General features: G+C 38.2%; 1 protein-coding gene across 1 annotated transcript; it reads left to right on the top strand.

Moving 5' to 3' along the window:
• Nucleotides 1–1064: 1064 nt before the first annotated feature.
• On the top strand, nt 1065–21478 carry LOC123629795 (ankyrin repeat domain-containing protein 26-like). Its single transcript, XM_045539179.1, has 6 exons — nt 1065–1086; nt 2934–3026; nt 3844–3892; nt 16320–16380; nt 16473–16675; nt 21248–21478. The coding sequence occupies exons 2-6, from the start codon at nt 2980–2982 to the stop codon at nt 21314–21316; spliced, it is 429 nt and encodes a 142-aa protein (XP_045395135.1). The 5' UTR covers nt 1065–1086; nt 2934–2979; the 3' UTR covers nt 21317–21478.
• The last annotated feature ends 195 nt before the right edge of the window (nt 21479–21673 follow it).

Below are 21673 nucleotides of genomic sequence, written 5' to 3'. Positions count from 1 at the left end.
TGAGTTCAGAGAGCTTCCAGATAGCTGAATATGTGGAAGCTGTTCTAGGGTGGTGCCCCAGGAGGGTATGGAATTGCTCTACCCCTTCCCCCATACCTTATCATATGCATCTCTTCATGCATATCTTTTGCAACATGTTTGCCTGAGTTCTGTGAGCCATTCTGACAAATTAGTGGAACCCAAAGAGGGTATTACAGGAACCTGGATTGAATCTGATCATTCAGAAGTTCTGGAGGCCCACATTTGCTACTGGTGTGGGAAAAAGCCAGCCTTGGGAACTGAGCCCCAACCCGTGGGATCTGAAGATAGTGATGGAACTGGATTGGAGGACTCTCAACAGGCGTCTCCAGCAGAATGAATGGCTTGATTGTTCATGGGGAGCCCCTGAACCACCACCACATTTGGTCAAAGAAGTCCTTTGTGTCCATAATTGCTGTTGTGGGGTGAGAACATACAGCAGCAAGGGGGACTGCTGTATACTCTGTGATTACATCTCCCAGTCTGTTAGTCCAGAAATCATGCTGTTTAAGTTTGACACTGTCTTCTTACAATACTGACTCTGCTAGTGAGACCAGTTTCTGTCACTGTGGTAGGTTTCAGTTGGGATTATGATGATTGTACACAGCGGTTCACCTGTAGGTATCAAATTTTGAAAAATTCCAGTCTCCCTTGCATTTGATAAATCAAAGGAGGGGAGGCAACTGTTACTAATGTATTGATTGCCTACCAATAGTATCAATAATATTAATACTAGTATAGTCCTCAGGTATGACCCCAAAAGAATCCTTTGTAACAAAGCATGAGTCTTTTTCTTATTTTGGTCCAAAATCTAAAACATATACAAAAGTGTGCATTAATTATTTATGTTTTGTGAAGGTGGAGCCTTGCTGTGTCACTCAGGCTGGTCTTATTTCCGAACCCTTCAAAGGATCCTCTTGCCCCAGCCTCTCGAGTAGCTGAACTTATAGGCACATAACACCATGCTCTTGTATGCTTTTAATATTCTATATTTGTCTGTTGTTGATTTAAAAATACTTTGCTTTTTTTTTTAATAGTGTATGGAATTTCTGAAGACTCTACAATCAGGTAGGATTTTGCAGATTTAAAAAAATTGTATGATAACTAAGGGAATGCAGAGAAAATAACCTAACTTTTCAGTGTTCTATTCTGGGCTGCAGACCACATTATGTGCTTAACATTTCATATCTTCTATAGTCATCACAACTGCTTCTCAAAGAATCCATGCTATTACTTTTTACTGATTAAGTAACTGTGGTTCCAAGAAGTTAATTAATTGCTCCATGATCCCATAGTTTGATTATCAGCCTGACTGGCTCCCAAATGTGTTTGCTTGTCCTTTAGCATAGATCAAGAGAAACCTGTGCAGTATTGCATCAAGGTACAGGTACAAATTAGATCAATTTAGAAAGTCAGATTTAGTTATATATTAATTCTCATCAAGAGTTCTTCTTAGAAATCTGGTTATTCCAAGAGCATGTCCTGATGTATTTGAGAATGACAGTGGTCCTTCCTTTTAACATCAAAGGTTTTAGGGCGGATCTCACTTCACTGTGGTTGTAGGACGATAGGTTTTACATAAGCAAGACCAGGCAAGTCCTAGAGAGGAATTGTTTTACTTTAAGTGAAGGTTATCTACATATACGCTATGTTATGTTAATTATTTATCAGCTATTTAGAAGTTCTTTCTAATTGATTTTTCTACTTAGTGACTTACCAGTTTAGTTTTCCCATTAGGCTGGTATCCTTGCCTAATCCCATGAACGTGTTTTTTTTTTTTTTCCTAGAATCTTTTTTTCTCCCATGATTTTCTATAATTTTGTCTTAATATTTTTTTACTTTCTACTTTGCATTTCTTGGTTTTTTATTTTTTTTTTCCTGTTAAATATTCCCTACTTTTCTAAACAGAGAATGCAAAGCACATAGAAATTCATGATTTTAAGGAATCTTAGGGACTAATAAAAATGTCCTCTGGTACTTTAATCTGTGTTTAACATCCTGGTCAAGTAGTTGTTTAGATAGCATACCTGAAACTTTTTACTTTGGTAAATAACAAAGGATTGAAACCCAAGATATTTAAGTGATTTATTTGGATATAGTCAGAGGCAGAAATGAGATTTGAACTCATGTTTCTTCATTCAAGCCCAGTACTGTTCCTTTTTCATCATCTTGTAGGTGAGTGTTTTAATAATAGAAATGGAGAGTAGATCTAGGGAACCCAATGGAAGAGAATAAGAATGAAATTAGCTGCTGAACCCAGTGGCAGTGGATAAGAGTGGAATTAGCATTGGAAGGCCAATTTTGAAGAAGAACAATGCTGGGTTGGAGAGAAATACAGGTTTAAGAAAACAGATCAGAATATTGGGGCTTCTGACAAGTGTGATAAAGAGAAATCATATGAATGAATGAGAAAGGATGTTGGGATTTATCTAGAAAGGCACATTAAAATAGAGGGTTTGAGGGAGTTCTGAACAGGTTGCTGTGTTTTTGTTTGTTTAATTGGAGGAACTGGCAAACTTGAAATTTCTGTCAAAAGATGTTAAAAGAATTTGAGCCACTGGGAAGAGTCTCTGTAGCAGATAGGAATGTGGTATCATCTACTTCCACTCCAACCTACACAGGGGTGGCTTACAGCCCCTTGAGTACTAGGGGGCTAGCGGTTGCTGAATTACATAGGTCTGTGGCCCATGGCACGTGTCCCTTCACCTCTGTCCTTTTTCCCAGTTCACTGATGTCTTTCCCATGTACATGTAGAGTAGAGACGGGGTAAGATTTGCCGGGAAATCAGTCATGGAGCTGGGGTAGCTGGTAATGTTCCTATCCTGGGAGAGGATGACTGAGACTCGTTTAGCCTGCTTATCAGGATGAGGGAAATAGAGGGTTTCTGCTCTTGGTCATTTGAGCCTATTTTTCAGGAACCTGTGCTGTATTAGACTGAAGATTAAAAGTTTGAAGACTGCCATGGAGTCCTCCAGAAGAAGGACCTGGAATCAGGAGCCCATAAGAAGGTACTTAGATAGTACTTTGGGAAATAGAAGTATGACTACCAGGATTCTCCTTTTCCAGTAGTCTCTCTCCTTGAGTATCTGAGTGTCTATGAAGGTTTTTAAAGGCTTGCTAGTTTATATAGACCTGAATAAGGAATGACCTGTATGGGCAAAATAATCGGGTAATATAATTTTTAATTTTGTACTTTTTCTTGGAAGAATATCCCCAATAACAACATATAATTTTTTTTTACTTTTGTACATTTGTCTTTCAAACATTTCAGATGTTTCCTGGAACTCCCTGTATGGTTTTAGAGGAAAGGGGAGATATAGGGCCTTCTTAGGTGCTTTCCTTCCTGAAGAAGCAAGCCTCCCGATTTTCTGAGTTATACAGATTAGTCTTTGAAACAGAGACATGTAATGGAGAAGGGACAGCATATTTTTCTACCTTGTTTCAGGTTATCAGGTTTCTTCCAGTTCAGGTAAGAAGAGTCATGTCAGTCACTAAGTTAACAGACAATTTGTGAAGACATATTATACTCGGGATTTGCTAATATATTGGCGGTCGATATCTCTTATGAAGCTAAAAGTAAGTCTTCATTGACTACTTCATAGACTGTGAGAGGTGGAGACAGAAGTAAGTAACTAGAATATTTCTTAAAACAGAGACCAAATTTTACTAATAATTATATCAAGAAACATCATTTAATATCTAGATAGCTGACCTTTCATGTTGTTTTATTTTTTCTGGGTGAGTGCACCTAGATAGAACCCTGTAGATGTTTTTATTTTAAGGCGATAACCTCATTTATTTTTGTTGTATATTTTTTCTCTAAAGGATGTCCACCTACCCGACTATTGATGATTTAAGCAGTGTCGATACCAAGGTAAAGTGGTTTCTTGTGAAATTAATTTTACTACTCTGAATCTCCTTTTGTATAGTATATTCTCTTAAAATTTAGCAGTGGTTTACATATGACTTTATAATAGAAAATTGGTCAGAGAAAACCATTCTACATAAGTTTGATGAAACCCTTGTGTTACCTCTGACCTGTTATCTTCCTCTTCACCTCTTCCCAATGGAGTGTAGGGAGTTCGGTCCCCCAGATTAAGATTCAAGCTTGTGGACTGTACTTGTGGGTACGAATCCACTGCTCCTTACTAGCTTGAGATGGAAGGAACTGTGTTTAGCTATGGGGTTGTTCCTGCTGTCATTGCTTTTAGTTTGTGTGGAGGAGCCAGTTACTGAGGTAATCCTTTGTGCCCATGGTAGGCTCTGGTCCACCAGGTGGGGTATACGAATGCCTTAAGCTTTGGGAGGGGCCGTTAGCTTCCAGGTGTTGCTTGGACCCTGCTCCCTCCTTAAGTAGGGGGAGGAGCAAGATGGATCACAGCTGGGGTGCAATAGCCTGGTTGTGTGGGCTTCCATGGGGCTCAGAGTTTGCTTATCTGGCCATTAGGGGGAGCCACTGATACAGAGTTGAGAGTTGTCTCTGGAAGATTAGAGGGCTGCTCCTGATGGCAGGTGCCTACTCATGTGATTGCTGAGGCCTCTGGCCAGATTTTCCATTCTTATCCACAAACCTGGTCACTTTTCCCTCTGATCGGTCTGCTTTTGTTTCCTCTCCACCCAAGGTGGGCTCTCAAGCTTCCCCACAGTTTGTGTATCTGGCCTGTTGGCATGTGTCTCTGCACATCACTGATAGATAGGGGGATCTCCAATTGTACACTGCTTTTGTGCCACTAGACCCCAACGCAAGGTGGGTGGGCCTCTCTACCCCCCAAAGTCACCACTAAAGTGATGCTCCCACTGGGAGAATAATGGCAGCTAAAGGAAATTTTGGTTCAAGCTTAACTCTCTATTAAAGTGAGTGGGGATAGGGACGGTTGCTCTGATTCAGCCTGTGGCACTCAAGGCATTTGGTTTCCATAGGAACCAGTACTTATGCAAATTGCATCCCAATGGCACAGCCAACTCCAATATGGCACTTCTCAGTGGGGAAGGGGGCATGGGGCTCACCCATAGAACCCTGCTCTCTTGTGCTCCTCCACACCCTCCCAATGGGCATGGGTTCTCACTTGCCACCTGAACTTAGAACTGGATCTCTCCCCCATGGCCCCTGCCCTTCTGTCTGCACAATTAGCAGCTGAACACACCAAGCACCTGTAGGCAGCAAGATCACAAACTGAGGGCTGTGGGTGGAAAAGTGCCCCTGGCACTGAAGCATGTTACTGAGCACAGAGAACTCCAGGGCTGCTATGGTTTGGGGAAGGGGCTGTGGACTTCCTGCACCACTCTGAAGTTTGGAGTGGCACCTGTCTGTCTGCCTCTCTGAGCCCTGGTGGCAGCTCTGCTGACCCAGGCAGGCTGAGCTTGGAATGGGGTCTGGGAGTGCGCTTCTCTGGCTCAAGGCAGGCTCAGCTGGGAGTGTGTTGTTGTGTGGAACCAAGTCACTCAGTACAAGGTGCTTTGGTGGTTACTATGGTGTGGGTGCAGCCTCATGGCTAGGAGTTGCTTGAGCCAAAATTACTTCCTGTGATGCCAGGAGTCGGGGAGTGCAGAGGAGATGGCATCTGCATGCAGAGATGCCAACTCCCTTGTCTCTTCTGGCACTCCCCTATTGGATGAGAACCCTGCATCTCGTTGCTGCCCTGAGGCCTCTGGGTGGGGGAGGGGAAAAGAAAACCCTTACCATTTCCCTGGGCTCCAGGACATGCCAATAACTCCCTTCTATCTTCCTCTCTCAGTAACTCAGTTCTTCTTGGTGGTGTTCCTGGACTCCAGTGGTATCTATCCCCGAAGTCTACTTCCAAGCGGTAATCACTCTCTGCTCTCAGTCCAATCCTCAACTGTTCTGCTGGGATGGTCCAGCAAGCTTTTTCTCTAGTCAGCTACTTTGGCTTTCTCCCCAAGGACTCCTATGACTCTTATGTTAGGCCTTTTACAGAATCCCATATTTCTTGTAGGCTTTGCTTGTTCCTCTTGCTTATCTGCTCCATCTCTTGACTGACTTGTTCAATTAAAAAGTGTTGTCTTCAAGTACTGAGAATCTTTCCTCTGCCTGATCTAACCTATTCTTAAGGTCTTCCACTGTGTTTTGTAATTCCTTGAATGATTTTTTCATTTCCAGAAATTGTGTTTGTTTTTTTTCTTTAATATTTCAGTCTCTTTGGTGTTTTTTTTATTCATTTTTTGCATTGTTTTGGTCCTTTCTTTGTGTTGGGTTTCCTTGTTATCTTGTATTTCGTTGAGCTTCCTTATAATCCACGTTCAAAATTCTTTATGTGTCATTTCAATATTCTGGTTTTGGTTGTTACCCATTGCCAGAGATGTGGTGTTCCCTTTTGGGGGTGTCCTTTTGCTTTGATTCTTCATATTTCTGGAGTTCTGTCTCATATTCCTTCTCATCTGGAGCAGATATTGCTTCTTACTTTTGGATTTTCTTTTGTTTAGAGAATGACATGCCCAGTTTATTCTCTGAACCAGTAGGTGGTGCTTGGAGGTGAGCATCAATTACAGCCCATATGATGAGTCAGTAAATGCAGTAAAAAGATGTACAAATTGACTTCACTGTTAGTAGGTGGTGCTTGCCAGAAGGAACAAGCTGCAATGCTTTTTGGGGGGGTCATGTGACCAGGTCTAGTCCCTCAAGAAAAGCACTCTCATGCCCCCAGTGGTTGGATGAACCCTGGGACTTCCAAGTGTGCCCTTACTTTCCACCACAGCAGTTGTGGGTGGGGGAGTGAGGGTGGGCATGTTTAGCTTGGGTGGTGAACTTGCCATCAAGATGAAAAATGCTATTAACAAGGGTTGAAGATCTGCTCCCTACCTCTGGACAAAGCTGCCAGGGAGGGGCTCAAGTGGCCCCATTCAACCAGAAAGTCTGTGTGAGGAGGCAGGGCTATCTGAGTCCCTCAATCTGGCAGTCTAGAGCATGCCTCACTCCTTTCCACCCTCCTTTATTACATGGTTTCTCCCAGGCCTCTGCCATTAGGCCCTCAAACCAGCCAAGGTCCCCTACAACTGTTGTGCAAGCCAGGATGTTCCCTTCCCAGGATCCTGGCCTCAGCTGGAAGTGCGGTCCTCCCATGTAAGAAGGGGTGCCCTTAGAGCACACTACATCTAGGACCCCCACTGCACTCTCCTCTTTGTCCCTGCAGGCACCCACATTTCATGACACTTATTCACAAATATTTCTTCTGTGCCTCCGGGCAATACGATTGAGACCTGGGCATACATGATCTGGTGTGTGGGCCCATCCCTGGGATCCAGTTCTTGACTATACCAGGGATGTGGATGCCGTTCCCAAGTCATCCATGGGGTACCGAAGCTGATTCTCTGTCCCCCCACCTTTGGTAGTTCCATGCTTTACTGGAGTTGCTGGGGAAATATCACCAGGGATGGCTAGCAGACAGGGAGCTCATGGTCTGTGTTACCCCTCTCTCCACTGCAGGACCAATAAGGAAAAGTGTGAACCCTGTTTCCTATAGAGGCCTCCATGTGGTCGCCCATTTGTTTCTCTTGGCAGCGATGGGTTGGGGAGGGAAAGGAGAGAAGAAGAGTTTGGCTGGAGGAAAATCCACTCTGGTCATCTCCAGCCCTCTCTCCAGGAGGCAGTCTGTCCAGAATGATGGGGTATCAGATTCATGCAGATCACCTGGGACCCACAGGGCCCCTGTGGCTCCTGTAGTCTGGGACAAAGTTGAGCAATGTCTATGTGAGAGTGAGTAATATGGAACCTGAGGGGTTGAAGCCCCCTAGGGAGGACAAAGGTGTCTGGTGGTAGACAAGAAATATGACACCTACTGTCCAGCTCAGATCTGTGGGGTGTTGTTGGAATACAGAATTAAGAGACATGGAAAGTTTCAAGAGTTTTTCAGGGCTTTGCTTGAAGGAAACTGAGCATATTAGTTCACATTCCAGAAGCTGCTTAGCAACAGGGGAGGCATTCCACTGACCAGGGGTGACTGCAAGGCTATGCTTGTCTCGAGGCCTGCAGGCCAGCACCTGGAGCTTGTGAAAGGCGGAGCTCGGCATAGGGTCACAGGTTAAGGAAGTGATCAAAGGATGCCAGCCCAGCAGGCACCTGTAGCTAAAGCTAATTAGCCTCATGGACAGTTCCTGCTTCACTCTGGACCACATGTCTCAGTTAATGACAAACTAGATAAAGAAATACATGGTCTGTATATTTCTGTTTTAGCTTTATTGCTAATTGGTAATTTTATCTTTAACTTGTATACTCAGCTAGGTCTATTCTTAACTTAGTGCTTAAGAAGTTTATCTTAGAAAAATTTTGTAACCATTTGCTCACGTAGATAGAATTAATTAAAGGATCTCTTGAAACCTTTGGGGAGCCTTTAAACCTAAATGAATGATCTGTACACATATATCTGTAACCGCTAACAGCTAATTGTTGTACCAATAAATACTGATGCAGGATTTCACTCAGTGACTCCTGGCTCACGGGAATGCTGGAGGACCTCTGCCTCCCCCATCATTTTAAACTACACTTTGTCTCTATCTCTATTATTTCCAAATGTCTTGCAAGGATCCTGCTTGGAACCTGTATTTCTTGGAGAATAGCTGACTCCCAGAAGGGCGGGAGGTGTCCTGGGAGGCTGGGAGCCTGGTTTCCTGTTTTTAAGGAGCTCCTTGCTCACTGGTGGCAACATTCTCTGGGCTTAGGTGGGCAGAAGGATGCTCCAGCAGCTCTGGAGCCCACCGACAGTCTGAGATGTGAGGGAGGGGGATGTTAACTCCTCCTCCACCTACCCTTCTTGTAGGTTTCCAAGCCTCTAATGGGTTAATCCCCACTGATGCCTTTCTCCTTCCAGTTGTGTTTTGCAGCCTCTTCCTGTGGAGTCTCCTGTAGGTTCAGAAACCCTTCCTTTAGACTGTCACTCAATCTGTGTTCGTTTGTCTGTTTGTTCTTTCTCTTTCATCTAAAGCTCCTCCTTCTTACAGAGATGCTCTGGCTAGTGGTGCCTCTGGTTCACCATCTTGCAGTTATTTATTTTAAACTTCTTGATCTGGGCTCCATTTAACATGAGCTTCTTGGGAAGTCTTTCCAGATATTCAAAGGAAATTGAGTGTTGTTAAGTAACTTGTTGGTTACTACAGGTGAATCAGCACAGGGGGAACCCCACGTCCAGTAATTATATGACGATTGCTAAATCCTTGTAGTACTGGCTTGGTGGAGTTGGGAATGATATAGGAGAATTTCCTGGATTATGAGGAAAATTTGTCATTCTCTTTCCTCACTCTGTGTGCTGAGTTGGTGGAGTTGGGGGAGGAGCAATGTGGGCACTCCCTCATGGTCATCATAGCTAAGACTTTGCTTAGGTCACACTGGACCCCAGCCAATCTCAACAAAAGCCCATGGTGACTGTTGCCTGGCTCCCTCTGATGTTTATGCTAGCCCAAGGGCTCTTTATTCAGCAAGTTGTGAATCCTGCCAGGACTGGGTCTTTCCTTTAATAGCAGAGTGTATCTTTCGGGCTCAAGGTGATTCTAGGAGTGTAATTCATGGACTATGTTGTTAAATCCAGGGCCTTGGGAGTCTGCTATGTACTTTATTTTGCTGTTGGCATGCAAGTTGCAAAACAAAGTCTTCTGAATTTTTTCCTTTCCTTTCCCCAAATGGAAGAAGACTCTCCCTGAGCTGCACTGCCAGGGTTTGTGGGAAGGGTGACATAAGCACTGTCTTGGCCACCACCATTAGTGTATCTCTGGGTCATGTGTACCTCAAGCCCACTGGATCGGAGCCAGCACAGGCACGGGAACTACCCAAGGATGGTGTCCTTTGTGAAATCACTGCCTTACGAATTTATTTCAGGCCCCAGGTTGCTTTTTCTCAGCCAGTTGATGGACGTAGTCAGAACTAAGGTTTCAGGACAGAGAATTTCTCTTTGGCTGGGTGGGTCCAAATGCTCCCTCTGTGGGCACTGGCAGCATTCTGACCTGTGCTATGTTCCTCTGAAATTCAATACAAAGTCCCACAATCACTTCATTCTCTCTGACTCAGGGAAATGTATTCTCTTTGCTTGATGTGCTGGTGTGGCATTGCCTGCGGATGGAGGAGGGATAGTGTGCAAGGCTCTTTACTGCCCCAGTCAATGCCTCTTTCATTGATTGAATGTGAAACCTGGTACTGAGATCACTCACATGATTTTTGGTTTCCCTGAAGGTGCTTCCTTGCGTGTCTAGTTGTTGAATTTGGTGTTCATGTGGAGGGATGATTGCTGCAGGTTTCTATTTGGTCATCTTGCTCTTCTCAGATCTCCTACAGATGTCCTTTTTATAATATGACTTTCTTTTTCTTTTGGTATGTCTACTTTTAGTTCTTTGAGAAATCTCCATATAGTTTCCATAGAGATTGTTGTAATTTATTCTCCTACCAAAAGTGTATAAGCCTCTTCTTTTCACCACATCCCCACTAGCATCTATTGGTTTTGACTTTTTAATAACAACTATTCTGACAAGGGTAAGGTGGTATCGCATTGTGGTTTGGATTTGCATTTCTCTAATGAATAGTGATGTACAATGAATAGTGATGTGTTTTCATATGTTTATTAGTCATTTGTTTCTTTCCTTTGGAAAAATGTTCATTTATTTTGCCTACTTTTGATGGTTTTTTTTCTTTTTTCGTGTTGATTTGAGTTATTTATAGATTCTGGGTATTAGGCCTTTTTCAGATACGGAGCTTGTGCATACATTCTGTAGGTTGTTTACCCTGTTGATTACATCTTTTGCTATGTAAAAGCATTTTAGTTAACTTAATTTCAATTTATTTATTTTTGATTGTATTGTATTTGCTTTTTGGGTCATAGACATGAATTCTTTACCTAACCCTATTTTGAGGATAGTTTTTTCTAGTATTTTTTTTCTAAATTTTTTTTATGGTTTCAGGTCTTACATTTAAGTCTTAAATCCATTTTGATTTAATTCTTGTATATGGTGAGAGATTGAAATCAAGTTTCCTTCTTCTGTATAGGAATATCCAATTTTTCTAGCACTATTTATTGAATAGGGTTTCCTTTTTCTAGTCTATGGTTTTGTCTGCTTGGTGAATGATCAGTTGGTTGTAGGTATTTGGCTTTATTCCTGGGTTCTCTATTTTGTTTTATTGGTGTATGTATCTACTTTTATTTTAGTAGTGTGATTTATTGGTTAATATTGCCTTATAGTGTAAATTAACATCATGTAATGCGATGCCACCTGATTTCTTTTTTCCTTAACATTGCTTTCGCTGTTTGTCGTACTCTTTTCTGGTATCATATGATTTTTTTGGTTTGTTTTTTCTAATTCTGTGAAAAAAGTGACATGGGTGTTTTGGTATAAATTGCATTGCATCCGCAGATTACTTTGTCAATGTGGCCATGTTCACAACATTTATTCTTCTAATCCATAATCCTGAGATACTTTCCCAATTTTTTGTATCATCTAGGACATTTTTAAAGTAGTATTTTGTAGTTCTTCTTGTGGAGATGATTCACAATCTTGGTTAAGTATATTCCCAGATTATTTATTTATTTATTTGTTTATTTGGAAGCTGTTATAAATGAGATTGAGTTGCTGATATTATTCTTACCTTGTTTGTTGTTAATGCATAGAAATGCTAGTGATGTGTATACATGGAATTTGTAACCTGAGACTTTACTGAATTTATTTATCTATTTCAGGAATGTCTTGGAGGTGTCTTTATGTTTTTCTTTGTATAAGATCATATTCTCAACCAACAAGGATAGTTCGACTTCAATTTTTTCTAATTTGTATGCACTTTATCTCTCTTTTTCCTCATTGTTCTGGCTAGGACTTCCAGTGGTGTGTTAAATTGAAGTGGTGAAAGTGGGCATCCTTGTCCGTTCCAATTCTTCAAGGGAATGCTTTCAGATGTCCCCCATTCAGTATGATGTTGGCAGTGAGTTTTTTATATATGGTTTTCACTATTTTGAGGCATATTCTTCCTATGCCTAGTGTCTTGGGGGTTTTTGTCATGAAAGGGGTATTGGATTTTGTTGGATGTTTTCTCTGCATGTATTGAGATTAGGCTTTGGTTTTGTTTTTAATTCTTTTCATGTGGTGAATTACAGTTATGGACTTTTGTATGTTGAACCACATTTTCCTCTCTCAGGTGAAACCCACTTGATCATGGTGAATTATATTGTTGAAGTGTTTTTTGCTAGGTTTTGCTTGTTTGTTTGTTTGTTTTTGAGGAATTTTTAAATCTATTTTCATCAAGGACATTGGCCTATAGTTTTCTTTTTTTGTTGTTGTGTCCTTACCTGGCTCTGTTATCAGGATGATATTGGTTTTGTCAGGTGAGTAAGGGAGGATTCCCTCCTTGTTGTAGCACAATTTCTGTAGGATAGTACAAGTTCTTTTCTGTAGCTCTGGTAAAATATACCTGTGAATCCATCTCACCCTAGGCTTTTTTTTTTTCCCATGGGAGTTTTCTTGTTAATGACTCAATGTTATTATTCATTATTGGTTCATCCAGGATTTCTATTTTATCCTGATTCAAGCAGGGGACTTTGCATTTTTCCAAAAAATGTGTCCACTTCCTCTAGATGTTCTAGTTGGTGTGCATAGAGGTGTTTGTAGTAATCTCAGATTTTCTTTTAAAATACATCTCCTTTTCCATTTTGGATTGAGTTTATTTGAATCATCTCTTTTCTTGGCTAATCTGGCTCATGGTCTGTCAATGGTTTTATCTTTTCAAAGAACGAATTTTGCATTTCATTGACATTTTGTATTTTCTTTTTGGTTTTACTTTTGTTTAGTTTTGCTTGGCTATTTGTTATTTCTTGTCTCCTGCTAGATTTGGCATTGGTTTGTTTTCATTTTTTCTAGTTTCCTGCGGTATGATATTTGGTTATTAATTTGTTGTCTTTCTCATGTAGATATTTTGTGCTCTTATAAACTTCCCTCTTGTTACTACTTTTTCTGCATTTTAGAAAATTTTATAGCTTTTGTTGCCATTGTCATTCAATCGAAAAATATTTTTTCATTTCTGTCGTGTTTTCAACTTTGGCCCAAAGATCATTTCACAGGAAGTGGTTTAATTTCTATATATTTGTCCAATTTTGAGAGTTCCTCTTGGAATTGTTTCTCATTTTATTCCACTGTAGTATGAGACAATAAATACATGATATGATCTTGATTTTTTAAAACTTTTCTGAGATGTGTTTTGTGGTTTAGAATAAGTTCTGTCTTGGAGAATGTTCCATGTGCTGATGAGAAGAATGTGCATTCTGCAGTTTTTTTGGCAGAATATTCTGCAAATGTCTCTTAGGTGTATGTGTTCTACCATCTTAAATCCATTGTTTCCTTGCTGATTTTCTGCCTCAGTAATTTATCTAGTTCTGTCAGTAGAGTGTTAGGGTCCCCCAGTATAATTATGCCCCTATTGATTTCTTTTCCTGGCTGTAGTAGCATTTGTTTTATGAATTGGGGAGCTCTGGTGTTAAGTACATATATATTTAGTTTTGTTAAATCTTCTTATTGAATTGATCTCTTAATCATTATATAATAACCATCTTTGTATTGTCATTATTGTTGTTTTAGAGTTTATTTTACCTGGTATAAGATTAACTACTCTTGCTTGCTTTTTATATCCATTTGCATCGAATGTTTTTTCCAGACCTTCACTTTGATTCTGTGAGAATCTTTATGAATTAAATGTATTTTTTTGAGACATGATATTTTTGGGTTTTGTTTTTTTTATCCATGCCATGAATTGATACGTTTCAGTGGGATATTTAGAAGGTTTACATTGAATGTTAATATTGATTAGTGAAATACTGTTTCAGTCTTGTTGATTTGTACCAGTAGCTTTGTATTCTCACTTAATTTACTATTTTGTAAGAATTGTGAGTTTTAACTTCTACTTATTTTTACACTGTAGAGTATTGACTGTACTCTGATTTTTAGAGCACTTTTGAGCATTTTCTGTAGAGCAGGTCCAGTGCTGTGAGTCAGGGGAGAAGAGTCTGAATGGAGGAGAGCTGGCACTCTGGTCCTCTTTTTCCCAAGGTGTACCCTGCAGGGGATGCACTCTCTTTTTACTTGAAGGGAGCCCACCCTGTATGTCCAAGCTCTGGGATCACACAGTTCCCCTAAGACCTACCAGTGCCCTGTGGTTACTGCAATCTGACTGAGTATTAGAGAATATTTGTGTGGGTTCCAGTGTCAAGAAATGTAAAATGCTGAATTCCCCTGGGCAGGGCAAAGGCACACAATAGCTGGAAAAGCAGTATGACAACTGCTGCCTCAACTTGGGTCTGTGGTAAGCGTGAGTGATAACCAGTGGGCTAGAAGCCTGGTGCTGTATTGTCAAGAAGCTCTCAGTTCACTAAGGGCAGCAGTGCTGGGCTTATGAGGCTACAGGGTCTACCCAATAGTTTGGAGCCTTAGGACTGCCAGAGGTGTGAAAGGAGGAAAATCAAACACACTGACCTACCCTTTCCATGGGGCCACTAATTCCCTGGGGGTTCATTTCTTCTAAAATCTTGTTCCTTCTTGTTATTTCCTGTGACTTCTTTCCTTGGTGTCTCTGGCAGATTCTGGCACTCTTCCTGCAGAATTACACCTGGGCTATGATTTCATCTGAAACTTTCTCTTCTTTCTGAGATGATCTGGCTTCTGATATCTCTAGTCAGCCATCTAAGCTATATCCACTCCATGTTTTTCCTAGTTATTTAAATAATAATTTTATAACTCCTGCATTACTATGAGTTACTACAGGTTAGGAAACATATTTGTGTGTGTGTTAGAGTATGAAGAATGTAATCTGGCATGTATAAAGCATTTTAATATATTTTAATGGGAATAAATGAATAGATAAATGAATTTTAGTGCAAAGAAATGTTAGAATATTAAGGTTACAATGGAATGTTAAAAGTAACAATATCCATAGTATAATTAATAATTAAATCTATTGAATTTTTAAAATATAATTTAAATTTATGTTCCCCTTTAATAATTAGATTGTACAACTTCAGGAGAGTTATTATGAGAAAATATTTCATGAAAATGAACAAATTAGCAACATATCATAAGTAGGAAAGAGAACTATGTTATCTTTTCTAGTATCATCCAACTAGAAGTTTAGATTAGAATTTCAGATTAAAATTTCTTAAGTGTTCCTTATCTTCAACCGAAGTTCTATTAAAAAATGTCTTTTTAAGCAATACATTAATCTTTATAATTCTAATTACCAATTTTTTCTCCAAGTACAAAAGAGATGGAATATTTCTTTTTCTGATTTTTTTATCTCTGTAGCAATAGTGTCACAGCTTCCACATAGTGGAAGATGATTATGTTTCAATAATTTATTGTTTTATGGTAATTAAATTAAATTCTTTCCTATAGAAGAATATAGGAAAGTAAATTGTAGAGTAAATATTAATCAATTATCAGTTTTATCATGGATATACTGTAAACTAAAGTCTCTGTTTTATTCTCATATTTCTCCATGTACCTTATCATACAGAATATTTTTCCTTTTCTTCCATGATTTAATCACATATTAGGTGGAGTGGTCATGTCTCTTTTTGTTTGTTTGTTTCATCCTCCTCTTCCACCTTGCAAAAATGCTTTTCCCCAATCTAAATATTTCCTTGCAGAATGCATTTCCTCAGTGTGTACCCTGTCAGTGCCTCTTTGTCTTCATTGTCATCGTATTTAGTGAAAGCTTTCTACTGAGTAGCTGTTTGTGGCTTTCATTCTTCAATGATTGCCCCACAAGGTTTATTATTGTTTTCTGTCTTTCTTGGGAGAACCTGAATCTATACAATAATTTATCTTTAGAATTTTGACAAAAATAATAGAAGTGATTGATAATATTTGCAAAGCCAACCCATTAAAATAAGTTATTACTAAAACCTAAACTCTCCCATTTTCCCTGGCAAGAGATAGTTAATCCAAATGTAAATCATGCAAACACATTTCACAATGTAACACAAAATTGATTAATTTAAGTATCTTAATGATAGTTACTTTAATAATCCTGTAAGCTGACTAGGTCCATTTTTGTCTCAGGCTATTTTGGCTAAGAATATAATCTAATGGATATTATAGCATTTGTAGAATAATCAATTATGGGCAAAGGGAGTAACATTCTTAGGACATCTGTACCATCTCTCATAATCTTCACCCCATGAGAAGATGTAAATTAGTAAATGACAGAATTGAGGTTGAATCTACTCCAAAACCTCTTTTCTTTGCATTAGGTCATATGGTAATGGTGAATATTATAATTATTTTACCACTTTGATACTTGTTATCCTTAAAGCTATTGTTTTTTGTTCTAGGATGTTTCTGAACCAAACTTAACCAACTTAACTACTGCTTCTCAGCAATCCAGGAAATATTGTAAGCTTTTTAAAGATTGCCTATTTTTGTATTATCCACTGATTCTTCATTACAAATATCTTTATATATTATTTACTTTCTTTTTACTGTAGTAGAAGCAAAATATGCTACTGTGAGAACAGGTAAGGGAAACGTGTTTGAGGACAAGATTTCTGATCATCCAAAGGAAGATGTGTTTGAATGCTTTCCCACAACATCAGGCAAAGTCCAGGGCTTTTTAAATCCTTCCTTTCCACCACCTGAGCCTCAGCGGAAACCTTCCTCCGGGTCATTGGAAAACTGTGGTCTTACAAAGGTAAGTTATTATTTGAAAAACTTTTCTCCCCCATATATTTATGTACCCCTCCCCCATCCTCATAATGCTGACAAAAATACTGTAAAGAAATGGACCTCCTCAAGGCCATAATAGAAAACAAATGTAATAACAAAAGGAAGGATGGACAGGATTGAGATTTGTAAAAGCTGAGGGGAGTAAACAATTCTTAGGTTAGAAATTGTAGAAGGAAAGAATTAGAAAGCAACCCAAAAGAGCAGCTCAGAAATGTGGAAATGAAGAGGGGGATGATGGGGAAGAATTCATGCGAAGAAGGGCAAGATAAATACAAAGTTTGATTAAGAGAGTCAAGATCACACAAATTATTATGAAAAGATAACAGAAATAGTGGAGATAAATGAGAGTGGGAACTCTGTATCGTAAGGTATGTTAGAAATTGTTTTCATGCAAATCAAGAAAAGACAGGCAATGAAAAAGAGGCTGATATTCTTTTAAAAACTTATAGATTGCTTTAATGAAAAACAAACCGAAAAGTTAAGGGTGGCTATAATTAATATATTGTACATTTAAAACTAGCTATAAGAGAATAATTCAAATGATTCTGCCATAAAGAACAGATACTATTTAACATGATGCATATCTCAAGTACACTGATAAGATTCTAGAAATGTATCAAAATTTAGGTCCCTTCAAAATTTGTACATCTGTTATGCTCAAATAAAAACTATGTAAAAAGGAAAAAAATGAATCCTCATTTTTAAAAAATTATTAAGGTAATACATTTAATCTAGTAAATTATTAAAGTAATATATTTAATCGAGTAAAACCTATGTTCCTGGATAATGCCAAGTGAAATATATTTCAGGCCATATCTGATATTATGAATTATTAATTTTTGACTCTTTCATTTCTTCTTTAAGGTTTATAACTTATCTTTTGCATATCCATAACTTACTTAAATAATTTGTATTACTGTTTGGTATAATGTTGACAATCATTTTAGATCTGTTTGAAAATAGAGAAAGGAATAAACATTTTATTTGATCTTTTTTAAAATTTCAGGTTATATAAGGGAGGTTCTTAATCAGTATTCATTAAATAAGAATATAAATTTTGAGCTGCAACCCTCTTGAAGAAATAAATGCTACAATTGTTTACTTCTGGACATGTGATTTATCTTGTGCCAATAATTTCTACATATAACAGACACACATATGTATACATCACATGAATGCAATCATAATTGATTATTGTTCCCTAGAATAAACTACTTATTGTCATAGCATTATAAAGAAGGGGTGACTGTCAACAGAGTATACACATTCATCTCTGGAAGATGGTTGTTTACTTTTAAAAAATATTTCTAGCATTGGGAACATTTTATATTATTCTCAGGAAGATTTATTAAGTTTAGTATTCATAGTTGTTATATCTTGCACATAAATTTGTTCATCTGCAAAACTCAGAAAGCCTGTAGACTTGATTTTGTAGTCCTCTCTCCACTCCTTATGTGAATATTGGGGCCTGTTTGACAATTGTAGATGTATTTAAAGATTCTTAAATCTTCAATTCGGGTAATCATAGCTTTATGTTCTTTATAGTAGATGCTCTGTCCAATTTTTAACTACCGTCCTATATGATGGAAATAGGAAATTAGAGCTATGAGTATGTTGCTTACATGGGAGTAAGAAAACAAGGTGAAATTTAATGGAGGGCTTTATGTTTCTTTCTTACATGATCATAGTACTTAGAAATACATCATAATTCTGCATCACATAAGCATTTCTCTTCTACAGTTTAAAATTTTAAGATTAATTTTATTTTTTTTAGTGTCATTCCTTTTTTTATTTTAAATTTTTTAATTCAGGATATTTTGGGGGTGCAAACATTTTGGTTACATGAAATATTGTTTGCCTCACCCTAGCTAGGGCTATAAGAGTGTCCTTCCCACATACAGTGTTCCCCATTTCCATTAACTGTGGGTTTACTCCCCTCAGTCCTCCACCCCCCAACTTGACCAGCACCCAGTGAGTATTACTACCCTATGAGCACCTTAGTGTTTATCAGTTAGTACCAATTTGATAGTGAGTATATGTGGTGCATGTTTTTTCATCCTTCTGATACCTTACTTAAAAGGATGGTCTCAATCTCTATCTAGGATCACATAAGAAGTACTAGATCACTGTTCTTTTTTGTAGTTGAGTATTATTCCACGGTATACATATATCATTTTATTAATCCACTCATGTATTGATGGGCACTTGGGTTGTTTCCATAGCTTTGGAAAAGTGAATTGTGCTGCTATAAACATTTGATTGCAAATGTCTTTATTCTCTTCCTTTGGATAGATGCCTAGTAGTGGGATTGCGGGATCAAATGATATCTCTATTTTTAGCTCTTTGAGGTATCTCCAAATTACTTTCCACATGGGTTGTACTAATTTGTAGTCCCACCAGCAGTATAAGAGTGTCGCAATCTCTCGTATCCATGCCAGCATTTGTTATTTTGGGCCTTTTTAATAGAGGCCATTCTCACTGGAGTTAGGTGATGTCACATTGTAGTTTTGATTTGCATTTCCCTAATGATTAGAGATGTTGAGCACTTTTTTATATGTTTGGTGGCCATTAATCTGTCTTCTTTTGAAAAGTTGCTGTTCATGTCCTTTGTACATTTATTGATGGGGCTATTTGATTTTTTCTTGTTGATTTTCTTAAGTTCTATATAGATTCTTGTTATCAGCCCTTTATCAGATGTGTAGAAAGCAAATATTTTCTCCCATTCTGCAGTTTGTCTGTTTGCTGTAATGATAGTTTCCTTGGCTGTGCAGAAGCTTTGTAATTTGATCAGGTCCCATTTGTTTATTTTTGTTGCTGCTGTGATTGCTTTGGGGGTCTTCTTCATAAATTCTTTGCCAAGGTGGATGTCTAAAAGACTCTTCCCAACATTTTCTTCCAGAATTCTTAAGGTTTCGTGCCTCAGGTTTGAGTCCGTTATCCATCGTATGTTGATTTTTGTGAGAGGTGAGAGGTGGGGATGCAGTTTAAATCTTCTGCACATGGACATCCAGTTTTCCCAGCACATCTTGTTGAATAGAGATTCTTTTCCCATATGTATGCTTTTGTCTGCTTTGTTGAAGATTTGATGACAATATGAGGATGGTTTTATGTCTGGGATCTCTGTCCTACTCCAAAATTCTATATCTGTGTTCTTGTGCCTATACCATGGTGTTTTGGTTACTATAGCCTTGTAGTAAAGTTTGAAGATACTTTCAGACCCAAAGTCAAGGGCTGGAAAACAAACTTCCAAGCAAATGGAAACCAAAAGAGAGAGGCCATGGTGATTCTGATTTCAGACAGCATAAATTTTAAAATAGCAAGACTAAAGAAAGACAAAGATGGTCACAAAATCATGGTGAAAGGAAAAATCCAACAAGAAAGCTTAACAATTCTTAATATTTATGCACCGAACACAGGAGCACCCAGATACATAAAGCAAACCCTGTTTGATCTAAATAGCATGATAAACAGTAATTCCATATTAGGAGGGGATTTCAGTACCCCACTGACTGAATTGGACAGATTCCCAAACAAAAAGTAAGCAAAGAAATCATGGACTTAAACAAAGCTCTAGAACGAATGGGTCTAACACACATCTACAGAATATTCCACCCAAATAAAGCTGAATATACATTCTTCTCATCATCTCATGGAACTTTCTCCAAAATTGATCAAATCCTAGGCCACAAATCAGACCTCAACAAATTTAAAAACATAGAAATTGTACCATGTATCTTGTCAGATCATAGTGGTATAAAACTAGAGATCAATTCCAACAGAAACACTGCTTCACAAGGTCATGGAAATTAAACAATCTCTTGCTGAATGATTACTGGGTCAAGGGAGAGATCCAGATGGAACTTAAGATTAATTTTAAAAATAGTCTTCTTGCAGCATCTTGAATTGGTACTTTAGAATTAAATCTTTTTATTCAATTTAAAAGTGTATGTTATGATAATATTCCAGAAATAAATATTTTCATATATTAGTACTATTATATCTCACATTCTTCAAATTTTTAAAAGTATAGTTGAAAAAATTGAACTGTATTTTTCCTCCTCTTATTCTCATTTTCAAAATTTCTGAGTTCTGTATAGAATTTCATTATTTAATTCTACCATTTTCATATACTTTACAAATACTCATCCTTTTTCTCACATTGCCCTGTCTTGAAATGCTTCACACCCATTCTCAGCACTTTTTCTATCTTTCACAATGTGGCCATATATCTTTGCAGTATTTCCTGATCTTCCCAGGCAGAACTCACTGCTCTCTCCTTTGTGCCCTTACTGTCCTTTATTCACTTTAATTGTAGAATCAGTGAATTATTCTTTTCCATCTCTCTTTCATACATCTCAAACTCCTCTTGAATCTAGGGCAAAATCCACCGTTTTTTTATATTATCAGCTTCTGCCAGAATAGTGCCTGTGATTTGATAGACAGAGTAACGTTCATTGTCTTATAGACTAATTGAGTGAGTGAGTGAGGGAATAAATGCAATGTTTTCTGAAGTTGGGATTTTTTTTTTTTTAAATAGGAAGGAGCAACAAAGCCAGCATCTGGACAAAAGGAAAATGGTATTGGTATTATTGAACATGCTCCGTGAGAGCAAAAAGTAATGTCAATTTTATTTATGTGCACAAAAATAACAGAAGTGGTAAGTTAGTGAATACCTATGATACTCTTTAATCCTTAAATGCCATCACACACACACAAAAAAAACATTTAAAGTATGCAGACCCAAATATATTATCCATTTCTTTTAAATATATTTCTTTTGCTGTCTTTCTTGATACTGTCTACTTTTTTCTTCCTAAAACTGGTTCAACCTTGAAATTATTTTTGCTATTAGTTTTATTTTATTGAGATAAAAATGAATGGTGATAGACTTGTATATGTATTTAAAATGTATGATAAAAATGTTCTCATGAGTGTATCTGTGAATACCATTTTATAGACAAGA

This window comes from Lemur catta, unplaced genomic scaffold, assembly GCF_020740605.2.
Source record: "Lemur catta isolate mLemCat1 unplaced genomic scaffold, mLemCat1.pri scaffold_43_ctg1, whole genome shotgun sequence".
Taxonomy (NCBI): Eukaryota; Metazoa; Chordata; class Mammalia; order Primates; family Lemuridae; genus Lemur; species Lemur catta.
This window is presented reverse-complemented; position numbering and strand designations above follow the sequence as displayed.